We start from the raw sequence: 12,697 nt of genomic DNA, 5'->3' as shown, positions 1-12,697 counted from the left end.
GAAAGGGCTGGTGGTGGAGTGAGTGAAGTCGTGGCCGATGGGTATAAATTACCTGGGCATGCAGTGAAGCGGGATAGGTGAAAGCAGGAGGAGGTAGAGCAGGCGCTAACTCCGCTGGGTACAGAGGGTACGGGGCCCACACTTCAGGGCTACTGGGGTAAAGTGCAGGCACTGTGAGCTCATCTGCAAGAAAAGAATAAGGGAAGAGTTAGTGGTTACCAAACAGCTGCTTTCACATCAGAAAACAAAATACCCAGTAACCCCAAGACCCAACCAATGTCAGAAGTCAAATTATTCTCATTCTTTTAATAACCTGTTGGCTTTTGTCCCCAAACTCAAAGCAAGAGAACAGTAAATACAAAATTCTGCTACCTGACTGGTCTGCTGATACCTTAGGCCTGAACTCAGCCTTTGACACTCTGATGTCTTTCCAACCATAGCCAGGGAACCAAAGAAGAGTGGGAATTTCCTGCACAGACCAGAAAATGTGTCTGAAGAGCAGAAGGAAGAGAGAGAAGATATCCACTACGAGACATTCCATGAGAACCCACTGCAGAGCCTTTGGTAGAACAATGGTTTATTGGCATAACCAATAACCCAGAATAAGTCCAGAATACTGTTCTGTTTATCAGCATAATTACAACTGACAAATAAATCATGATCAAGCATTTTCCATTTAGCCTTCAGAAGTACAGAACCAAACACTAGAACCTTAGGGTATTTAGATGTTAAAAATTCAGAGAATGGAAGTGAAGAATTTTCAGAATCCTAATTAAAGTTAGGCTCCACAAAGATGCAAATAAGCATGTTTATAGGTGTGTCTGCTCTGAGCATATTTTCTAGGAAGAAAAGTGAGTTGTGTTGCCAACTGCCTGGTCTAAATGTTCCTTGTGTAGTTCCAGTCCATTCAGGTGAAGCTGCAGTTTGTCAGATTGAAGGGCAAATGGCTGGGCCTCCCTGTGTATCAGGAAGCAATCCATTAAAGTAACAGAAAACACATGAGTGAGCTTCTCAGCAAAGGCAAAAATAACATCAGTCAATAGTTATGAAATGTGGACCCTGTGAAGCAGCAATCTCAATACGTGCTTTTATCACCTGTCAAAATCTGAAACCAGTGCACCAAGGATGCTATCCAGGACTGCTGAGGGAGCCAGGATAAGGTGACTTGATAAAGCCATTAGAAACACCACTGAGGACTTTCCAAAAGTCCATAGGGCATGTGATCCAAGGCCAAGATAGTCACATCATCATATCTTTCCATTGTCTCTAATAAGCCTTCCCAGGCTTGCTATCTTCCACATCCTTCCCATACCTGGAAACTCTGGTTCTGGATGCAATGGATTCCACAAGGGAAGTGGGCCAGGAACAGAAAACTGCTTTGCTGGATGTGACATGCTGACTAAGAGAAAGCAGTAGGCCTGGGGGTGGATGTGGAAGAGATGTGTACAGGGTAGGTGAGACTTTGACAGCCTGCATTGCAAGAGCTTCTCATAGGATGGGAGGGAGTCATGAGCTGATTGGTATCTGTCCATTCAGAGGGCAGTTCATATTCCTTTCCAGACATCATGCATCCGAGTGGTGTGGTTTTTTTCATAGGCTATAGCTGACTGGCCTCCGTGACTCCCTCCCTCCTCACAAGGTAGGAAAGCATCTTAGAAGCTGGTGATGGGAACAGACAGTCTAGGTGTTGAGGCTAGAGGGGCCAACAGACTCCCAAGTCTTTTTAGAATGGTCAAGTCCACACCACTTACTTCAAGTTCTAGGGTACACGGAGGTCAATGCTCAGGAAATCTTCTCAGAGGGGATTTCACAGACCCCTGTGTTTCCTCTCGTGATGAGGCCACATGCTTTCCATTACAGCAATTCTTGTGGGAGCCCAGCTAGTGGAAACTGCTGCCAAGAACGGGCCTTGGATTTTAAACAAACACTACTCTCTGCAATGGCCAGCTATTATTGTTGTTATTGTTATTTTAGCTACTACACTATTTTAAGACATTGAGAGTCTTTTTCTAAAAGTCAAGAGAATCTCAGGCCCCAGTACACTAATCCCTAGCTGGTATTTATCAGGCCTGCCATGATAGCAGAAGACCACAGAGCTAATACTAGCTGGCAGAAGGAAAGACCAGCAGAGGGATGTGGTTGGCATGTCAGTGAGCCTTCACACAATCAGTGGGTACTTGAAAGTTTGAAAAATCAAATATGTCCTTTAAGATATCTGGTCCTAATGAAATAATGAAGGTAAGGCGGAATCAGGTTTCAATCTTAGTCCAACTGATGAAATTTATGATTTCCAGGTCGTTCTACATTTTACCTCAAGCATTATTTCTCATTAGGTTTACACTGATGCTCAGAAACAATTCACTGATTAACATTTGCACAAAACTAGCCCAGCAAAATAGGATTTGCTTTGAAATTCCCAAACTCAAAGTTGCTGAGCAAAGGCCTAGATGGGATTAAGGTGAACATTCACTTGATAAGCCCCTGGTATATCCAATCATCTCCCCTCCCCCTCCTCTAGGAATTTGTGGTTATGGTGAATGCCAAAGAACATGTAATGAGCAGGTCAGCATCACACCTGCCAAGCAGTTTTCACAGACACCTCCATTTTAGCACAGGGCTGAGAACTCTCCAAAATGACATATCCACTCATTTGAGGGAAGAGAGCATTAAGCAGAAGGAGCTGTTTTTCATGTGGATACTCTTTCTGGTTGCTATTGTGGTCTTAAGAAAAATCACAAAAGCTAAAGAAGCAGGTTTTCCACAGCGTGAATACTTTACAGGGACCAATCAGCCCAAGGAGCAGACAGAGGCAGGGTGGGTGACACCTTCCCCAGGTCCCTCCAACTCTAGTTTAGCAGGAGCAGGAGAGAAAAAGCAGGCCCAGTGGGAAGAAATGAGTTCAGGAGGCATTGAGATTCCTTTGGACAAAAGAGGCTCTTGACCACCCAGGGTGAGCCAAGCTCCAGTGAGCTGCAAGAGGACAGATAAAAAGGCTGGGGTCTTTTTGCCTGGGCCTAATCCCATCCTCCTGAGAAACTGGATAAATCCTTTCCCATTGTCCCAGATCTCCTTATATCCTTTTTTTCTTTTGCACCTTCTGAGGACAATGTTGTTAAGGGCTCTCAATATACATCTGAATAGGTTTTTTACTTAGCTCCTAGAATATGCAACCAGAGGAGTTCAATTTGGATTCTGAAAAACAAGGAGGAGAAACTTGCAACTCTATCTTTCCATCCCTTTGAAAAGAAAAGAACTTCAGTGTCCAGGGAAGATAAGCCAGTCCACCTTTCTACTTCAGATGGGGACAGAGCCAGAAAGGTCTTCCAAATCAAGGCCATCTCAAAACAGAGGTAAAGAGGAATGATTCTTACAGGCAACTGAGAGTGATGTAAAAGATGCTACTTTCTACTCCATGCCCAAATCAGACCTGGTCCTCACCTTCTCCTTCACGTTTAAACTTTCTCTATATCTATCCCATTATCCACTCTGATTTTAACCATCAACAGTTACCAAAAAGGTCTCCTGACAGTCTTCCTAGTCATCACACTGAAGTCACCACAACTTTCAAAATATAAAATTCAGCCATGCCACTTTCCCTCTTAAAACCCTCCTGTGAGTTCTCCTTGCTGTTGGGACATAAGTCATAGCCTAGAAAACCCCACATGGTCTGATCTTTGTAGGTCTCTCCAGCCCTGCCTGTCACCTGGTTCTGCCTGGAATCTGGGATCAGTCATTTCCTGTGTGACCACACTGACTTTTCTCCTGTTTCCCAGGACTTCCACACAATACTCCTTCCCCCAAAGGCATTCTTCTCTCATCCTGTCACCTAGCATTAACTCTTCAGAGGACTCTACTTAGAGGCCATATCCTTGAGGCTTCCAGAAGTGCTCTCCCCATGCTACAGTGTGTCCTGTACCCCTCACCCTCCCAATAACAGCATTACCTCATGAGCAATAAGCTCCTAGTGTCTAGCACAGTACTATTAAAGAGTCAACTGTCTGTGGTGAATTGATGGAGATGCCTTCAGAGATGGAAATGATCAACTTGTGGTCTTGAGAGAGAAGTATGCACATATGGGCACCAGAATCTAAAACTTTTCAGAGTCAATTTAAATGGAACCCAGGTCTCTTATCTCACTGTTCAGGGTCCTTCCATATACATCCTGCCCTCTCCAGGGGTGGGTGAAGCCCCACAACAGGTGGTGGTAGGAGGGCTCCTATAATGCAGTGGTCTTTTTCTATAGCTTTCAGCATACTCAATTTAATATAATAAACTCAGGGACAGAGTATTAGTGGAGAACTGGCATGGTAAATGAAGAATTTGGCCAGGAAAAATAGTGGGCTTTACAAAGAAAACCCAAATGTGATGAAAAATTCTATTTTTTAATAGAAAAAAACCCCACAACACCCAATTTTGAAACAAGAAAATCAATCAAGGATTCTGTTAGCAATCAGTTCTCACTTGCAATTACTTAAGATGTAGCTCGTTAAAATCTACTCTTTCGGGCTGGGGTTGTGGCTCAGTGTTAGAGTGCTTGTCTAGTATGCATGGGGCACTGGGTTCGATCCTCAGCACCACATAAAATTAAAAAAAAAATAAATAAAGATATTGTGTCCACCTAAAAAAAAAACTAGAAAATAAATGTGTGTGTGTGTGTGTGTGTGTGTGTGTGTGTGTGTGTGTATATATATATATATATATATATATATATATATATATATATATATATATTTAAATCTACTCTTTCAAAGACTGGAGTATTAGTACATGCTCTTCTAGTGTTAGACCTCAAATTGCAGCCCATGCCAGCTCTGATGGTCCAGGGAAATGCACATGAGCTCCTGTAATGGATTGAATAGTGTTGGCTCAAAATTCAAATTCACCTGAACCCTCAGAATGCAGGCACTTAAGGTAGAAACAGGGTCTTTGGAGATGTTATAATTGAAGGATCTTGATAGGATGGAGGCAGACACTGGAACCATGTGTCTACCAGCCGCAGGATGCCAGATTGCTAGCAGCCACCAGGAGTTATGACACAGGCTTCTCCCAAAGAGCCTCCAGAAGGACCAACACTGCTTATCCCTTGATGTCAGACTTCTGGCTTCCTAAATTGAGAGAATAAATTCCTGTCATTTTAAGTCACGCAGTTTGTGACAATTGGTTGTGATGGCTCCAGGAAACGAATATAGTTCCTATGGAGGGTCGGGCACCTTCACTGGCTTCCCTTGAATATAAGTATAGGGGAAAATTCTTTCGGAGAAGCTAATAAAAAGATGGCTTGAAAAGTTCAAGCGGTGCTTAGCATCACCCTGTAGAAATCACCCCAGTAATTTTTTATGTTCCTCACAGGGGAACCAACTAGATAAAGTGCTCAGGACATGAGGAGAAATCAAGTCTGTGCTCAGCTCACCACAGCTTTCTTTCTTTGCCACTTCTATCATCTCAATTATTGATTCTAATTAAGATAATTCAGACTTCTGTACCTTTTATTTCTACTCTAATGTAAATAAACTGAACTCACTAAACTTAACCCATTCAATAACGCAGTCACTGATGTTCACAAGTCAATTTCTTTCTTCCAATACTCTCCATGTTCTATGTTCCAGTGCTCCTTATGAGAGGCAGTAACATCAGCCCCTTTTATATTTTGAGGAAGCTAAGGAACAGGGAGGTTGAAAATCTAGTTCAGTAACTCAACAACTGAGAGGAACACGATGTCAATAAATCAAGGTCATTTGAGTCTAGCCCTTTCCTTCTTGCATTTCACTGTCTCTCCATCTTGGTTATTTCCATATATTAATTCCTCTACTTCTCATGCTTTCCCTTTTCATCCTACTTCTGCTACCTTAATATAAGTTCTCACCTGGCCTGTTTTGAGTCTGCTGACTATAATTGCTACTTTCTTCTCACTTCAGTATTTCTCTTAGACGACATACACCTACAGAAGCAATTTAAGCCTCTCAAGTGGCAAACAGAGTTCTATGTAGTAAGTTTGCTGGAAAAAATTCCAAAAGTTTATTGGTTTTTATTCAATTGGCCCAGAGTCAACTCCTTTCCAGTTAATCTTTCTGCCATCCCTCTTTAACAGTCATGCTATCAGGGTCCGTTTCTTCCTTACTGCCTAGCTGCTCCATGCCAAGAAACTATCCAATGCAATCTTGGTTTTAAAAGCATTTGATCCCTCATGTGACAGGTAAAGGGAACCTAGAGCATAAGCTGGAAGAAAACTGTCCCTCTGGGGACTTAGGTCATGACTGTTATTTATTCTTGTTTATCACTTCGGGAGATTTTCAGTCCTTTTCCTTGTGCCTTGAAGCAGCAGGGATGACAGCTGCCAAGTTTCCGCAGGCAGTCCACTCTCAGGCATGGGCAGATTGAACATTCTAAGTATCCTGTAGGATGGCCTGGATTACTAAATGGCTGCAATCAAAGCTGAGAATTTAACAGAAGCTGCATTTTCATAAAGGACTAGTTTTATGTCACACGAACTTGCTCCATGAAGGCACAAGACTGTTCTGTCATATTCACTAAAGCACCTGGCACAAAGTAGACACTAAACATTTCCTGAAGAAATGTACTCTCTCTTTTGTATCAAGTGCCTCTCCCTCTTATTCTATTCCAGAACTATACTACTGTCTATTAATTAAAATATCTTCTGCTTTTTTTCCATCCTGGTAAACAAATTATAAAGGAATCTTAGTATTCCCCATCAGGGTAATTATGTGGCTTATCCTTGGGATTCTTCACACACTGAATGGTGGTAACAAGAATATTCAGAGTCTGGTAATCCTGGTACTGAGAGACGGAGACGGGATGATCACAAGTTTGAGGTCAGCCAGGGCAATTTAGTGAGACCCTGCTTCAAAAAATGTGGAAGTAGCTCAGTTCAATCCCCTAAATTCAATCCCCAGGAATGGAGGGGGGAAAAAATGGTAGGGTTTATGCTTTGGGCAATATGCTTTATAGACTTTTATTCACTTAATCTCCAGAACATCCTTTTGAGGTAAATTCTGTTGTTATCACCTCTACCTCAGAAACAAGGAATGCTAACCAAGAGTTTAGCAAGATATTAAATGATAAACCCAAGACCAAGCAGCTGGAAAGGCAATTTCATGAATACAAGCAATGTGGCAACATGGTGAAGCTTCCAGGATGGTTTTGTCTAGCCAATAAACATCTCCCCCAAAACCATAGACTTAACTTCTTAACTAAGTTATAAGACAGGTCAGACCTTCAACAACAATAACAATGGAATACTATTTTAGATGAATGAATGGTATAGGAGTTATCTGGAGACATGACAATTCTGGTCTACTTTTCCAGGCCTTGGTAATCTCTAATAAATATTTTATCTTTTAGATCTACTATAAAAACAAAAGCATTTTTTAGAATGCATTTTGACATATTGTACAAATGGAGGGCAACTTCTCATTCTTCTGGCTATACATGGTGTAGAGTCACTCCAGTAGTGTAATCATACATGTGTATAGGGTAATAATATCTGTGTCATTCTACTGTCCTTCCTATCCCCAAAGCCCCACCCCTCCCCTCATACCCCTCTACACAAATCAAACTTCCTTCATTCTTCCCAATTCCCCTGCCCCATTATGGATCAGCATCTTCTTATCAGAGAAAACATTTGGTTTGTTGGGTTTGGCTTATTTCACTTAGCATGATATTCTTTAGTTCTATTCATTTACCTGCAAATGCCATGATTTCATTCTTCTTTAACGCTGAGTAATATTCCATTTTGTATAGGTACTGCGTTTTCTTTATCCATTCATCTGTTGAAGGGCATCTGGGTTGGTTCCATAGTGTTGGTTTAGCTGTTGTGAACATTGATGTGACTATGCCATTGGAGTATGTTGATTTTAAGTCCTTTGGATATAAACCAAGGAGTAGGGTAGCTGGGTCAAAGGGTGGTTCCATTCCGAGTTTTCTGAGGTATCTCTATACTGATTTCCAGAGTGGTTGCACAAATTTGCAGTCCCACCAATAATGGATGAATGTACCTTTTCCCCCACATCCTTGCCAAGAATTATTATTGCTTGTATTCTTGATAGCTGCCATTCTGACTGGAGTGAAATGAAATCTTAGAATAGTTTTGATTTGCATTTCTCTAATTGCTAGAGATTATGAATATATTTTCATATGTTTGTTGATAGATTGTATTTCTTCTGTGAAGTGTCTGTTCAGTTCCTTAGCCCTTTTATTGACTGAGTTTTTTTTTTTTTTTTTTTTTTTTTTTTTAGTGTTAAGTTTTTTTGAGTTCTTTATATACCCTGGAGATTAGTGCTCTATCTGAGGTTAAGTTTGGTAAAGATTTTTTCCCATTCTGTAGGTTCTCTCATCACATTATTGTTCCTTTGCTATCAAGAAGCTTTTTTTTTAAAATATATTTTTTAGTTGTTGATGGACTTTTATTTTATTTGCTTATTTATATGTGGTGCTCGGAACTGAACCCAGTGCCTCGAAGGTACGAGGTAAGCGCTCTACTGCTGAGCTACAAATCCATCCCCTGAAGAAGCTTTTTAGTTTTCATCCATCTGAATTCTTGATTCTTGATTTTACTTCTTGCACTTTAGGAGTCTTGCTAAGGAAGTCAGAGCCTAAGTCAACATGATGAAGATTTGGGCCTACTTTTTCATCTATCAGGTGCAGGGTCTAGTGTGTCTGTCTTTGTTCCATTTTGACTTGATTTTTGCACGGGGTGAGAGACAGAGGTTTAATGCATTTTGGTACATATGGATTTCCAGTTTTCCCAGAACCACTTGTTGAATAGGCTATCTTTTCTCCAATGTATGTTTTTGGTGTCTTTGTCTGGTATGAGATAACCATATTTATGTGGGTTTGTCTCTGTGTCTTGTATTTTGTATCATTGCCTATATGTCTATTTTGGTACCAACACCATACTGCTTTTGTTACTATTGCTCTGTAGTATAGTTTAAGGTCTGGTATCGTGATGTCTCCTGTTTCACTCTTCTTGCTGAGGAATTCTTTGGCTATTCAGGTCTCTTATTTTTCCAAATGAATTTCATGATTGCATTTTCTATTTCTATGAAGAATGTCATTGGGATTTTAATAGGAGTTGCATTAAAACTGCGTAACAGTTTTGGTAGTATGGCCATTTTGATTGTATTAATTCTGCCTATTCAAGAGCATGGGAGATGAAAAGCATTATCTTTAAGGCATTTTTGACATGAGTTTCACTAAATCTAGTTAGGAGATATGCTATGTGTAAGAGCACAAGTGAGGGAGAAAGAATGCATGAAAAGGTGTAGGTTTAGATCACAGAGATGATATATGAGAATGTCAACAATTTATGCTATACTGAGAATATGAGGGGACATATAGGAAGGAAAACAGTTTCTTGCAACATTAAAAAAAAATAGATATCATTTTCCAGTAGAACTTTCATTTGTCATTCACCTTTCCTAGCATACAGGCATTGTGTGGTGAGGGAGAAAAGTTAGCAAAGGAGAGACCAAAGTGTTTTTTTTAATGAAACCAATGCTTGGGGGCCTCTCTATCAAGTTTACAAAAAGAGATCACCAACAAAACAATTTTATTGAACTACAAGTCTCTGAGTGCAGGCGGCCTGGGTCTGTCTTAGTTACTGCATCTCCAGGGCCCAATATAGTATATGTTGCATAGAAGACATAATTTTTCTACAGGTGTTATGTTAGGCATAGGTTTTTAAGTATATCTGTTTTATTCTTGAGATAAGTTCTAAGAGTGTAATTAATGTCTAGGGCACAAACATTTCAAGGACCTTGTCAATATATCTTGCTACATTGAATTGTTTCAATGTATTTCCCAAAAAAAATATTTATGTTTGCATCAACTTTTAATGAAAATCCTGGGAATTATCATTGAAAACAAAAGTATACACTGATAATTTTATAAGCAAAACTAAAATCTATTCATTATTTGTACATTTCTTGTTAATGAAGCTGAACTAATGAACTTTCAGTATCTTTGAGGGAATAGTGCTACTTAGAAGTCCTTCAAGAGGGCACAATAAAAATACAGGCTACACCAAATATCTGTGCTTTCAAAACAGCCTAAGTGTATCATGATCATGCCATTTGTTATTTACATTGAAAATGATCTCTTCTGGGTCATTCTTCAAATTGTAACCTCCTATCCCCAGCATATAGAAGGTAACTTTCCATAAAAGTTATCATAAAATTGGTGAAATTAAACTGATGTTATCAAGTCCCTGTAACTTTCAATGCACAAGTTGAGAAAAATCAACCTAAACTATAAATCATTAGGTTCAGAACAATCAACCTAAAGATTTATAGTTTAGCTCATCTCCTTGACTTTTAGAAAAATGTCAGTCTAAATCTGCAAAGGTTCCAGTCCTTGGTTAAAAGGCAGAAACTTTAAGACTCACATTGATCTACAGAACTGATGAATCAGAACCCCAGAATACACTTCAAAGCACAAAAATCCAAACACACAAGGCACAGTGGTTTAAGGGCCATGTGAGCAATTCCTGAATGGAGATGTATGTCTGAACTAAGCTCCCTCATTCATCCACTTCCTTCTCTTCCTCTGTGATGGTTTGTCATCATCATGTCCAAGGGCCACTTGCCCTCAACTTATCCACCGGGGACGTCAAGATCCTTTGCAAGCCATTGAAGCACATATCTCTGGTGCACAGACTGAGAAAGTGAAGAGGAGAGGTGGGTGGGCCAAACTGACAAAACCTCTGTCACCCTTGCTTCCCTTGTCTGATTCTTTTTCACATCATATCAGTGCTGGTCAGATATTCTGGAAATAATCTGAGTAAATATGAATGGCCATGTCAAGAAGTATACTTTGTAGAATTCAAGAAATTCATGTTCTTTATCACAAGGAACCTTTCCCATCACTGGAAAGGAAAACAGCCTATCCACTAAAAAGCATCAGTCTTAGATGATAAAGACCTACTAGAGTAAAATGTTATCTCTACAGATGATTAATTAAGTTTTACTGCTTTCCCATTTCATCAGGTGATGTTGTAATTATAATTCAGACTTCCCAGAATTTAAAATAGCAATTAGAAAATTCAACAAATCAATGAACGTAGTTCGAGTAGAGTGTGCCTTTTATCATCTTCTGGATCGAGGTGACCTAGGTTCTTTACTATAGCAGCCACCCAGCCTTAGCAGAATAACTTCCTCCTTCCCCATTCTCCTGGATGCAGGGCACTGAGACATACATCTGAATGCAGCCAGAGAATGCACTAACTATGCCAGAACCAAGGTCCATCAGAACCAGGAATATGACAGTCAAATTCAACGTGTGCTACATGTCTAAAAAGCTCCAGGCATGTTTTCCAACTGCTCCTGCCGTAGTCTATGAATAGTATTTGAGGAATGAGAGGAAAATACAAATGACATAAGCATATCTAAACTTCATGGAGTGACAAAATGTCTATTTTCATTACCATCACCATCCCAAAGAAAGTCACTTTTCCTCTTCTGGCTCTTTGCTGAATCTCTACAATAACTGTCAGCTGTTATAATTACTCCACTGAAAACAATGAGAAGTTAATTAAACTTTGGAAGTAAAGAATTTAAAACAATTTCAATGTTCATCTCTTAGGATAAGCAATTCTATTTGTGGAGATTTATTCTACATTAATACACACAATGGGGGCTGGGGATGTGGCTCAAGCAGTAGCGCGCTCGACTGGCATGCGTGCGGCCCGGGTTTGATCCTCAGTACCACATACCAACAAAGATGTTGTGTCGGCCGAGAACTACAAAATAAATATTAAAAATTCTCTCTCTCTCTCTCTCTCAAAAAAAAATACACACAATGTTCTACAGAAAAGTATTTTGAAAGCAATAGAACTGCTTTAATAACAAAAAATATGAGATATTCATGATTAGGGAAATTATCTAGGAAAATTAGGGTATATCCATTTACCATTAAACTGAGGCCAAGCTGTTTATACTTATTTGAAAGAACATCTAAAATACTGATAAATTTAAAAAGGGTTGGAAAATAGTATGTTTAATGATTGAAATTCTACTTAAAATTTATGTCTGTATGTGCCTAGAGATACAGGCACATATGTGCTGACATTATAATTATGTGATGATATTTCACATGCATAATGTCTGATTTAATCTCCTCTAAATCCTTTGGGCTAGACACATCCATTTTACAGATGAAAAAATTAAGATTTTAAGAATTTTAGTGACTTAAGGTCCTATAGCTCACAGGTGGAGATGGAGAGATAGGAATCTAAAGAATCTGCCTCTAGAGTCTAATTTCCCTCGGCGGCATTGCTATCTCCCAACTGATTATTTTCTATATTTTTCTAAAGTTAAAATGCAAATTGAAATTTAAAACTAAAGGCAAACCATTTTTATATATATTCGAAATAATTTAACCTAGTTTGCATTTGACAGAATAGAAAATGGACTGTGGGAAGCAAAAATTATACCATTATTTAGCCCTGGAAACAAATTCCACACATTTGTTCTACCCTTCTGTGAGTGACGAGTACTTAGCATCAGATTATCAATAGTACAATTCTGATGAGTATGGAGAAGGTAACTGAACATTTCCAGAGCCAACATGTTTTAGCATCTCTGTTAGGGAAGCCAGAAATCAATCACTTACTTATCCAAAGTGTCATACTATCAATTACTGTGAACTGAGAAAAGACAACAGAAACAGCACCATCAGTACCTAG

General features: G+C 39.5%; 1 protein-coding gene across 9 annotated transcripts in view; it reads right to left on the bottom strand.

The window, feature by feature from the left end:
- The window catches only part of Rbpms (RNA binding protein, mRNA processing factor), a 167,911-nt gene that overhangs the window by 26,939 nt on the left and 128,275 nt on the right, over positions 1–12,697 (bottom strand). For 6 of the 9 annotated variants that reach the window (XR_013430399.1, XR_005726459.2, XM_040269235.2 and 3 more), the window contains exon 6: positions 53–183. The exons of the other annotated variants lie outside the window; for them this stretch is intronic. Coding sequence is in view for 4 of the 6 variants with exons in the window: in XM_040269235.2 (XP_040125169.1) it covers positions 53–183 (131 nt within the window). In the remaining 2 variants the exon portion in view is untranslated. The remainder of the gene's footprint in view (positions 1–52; positions 184–12,697) is intronic. 9 annotated transcript variants of the gene reach the window in all.

The sequence above is a fragment of the Ictidomys tridecemlineatus genome, chromosome 14, assembly GCF_052094955.1.
Source record: "Ictidomys tridecemlineatus isolate mIctTri1 chromosome 14, mIctTri1.hap1, whole genome shotgun sequence".
Taxonomy (NCBI): Eukaryota; Metazoa; Chordata; class Mammalia; order Rodentia; family Sciuridae; genus Ictidomys; species Ictidomys tridecemlineatus.
Note: the sequence above shows the minus strand (reverse complement) of the source record. Positions and strands in the feature narration are given on the sequence as shown.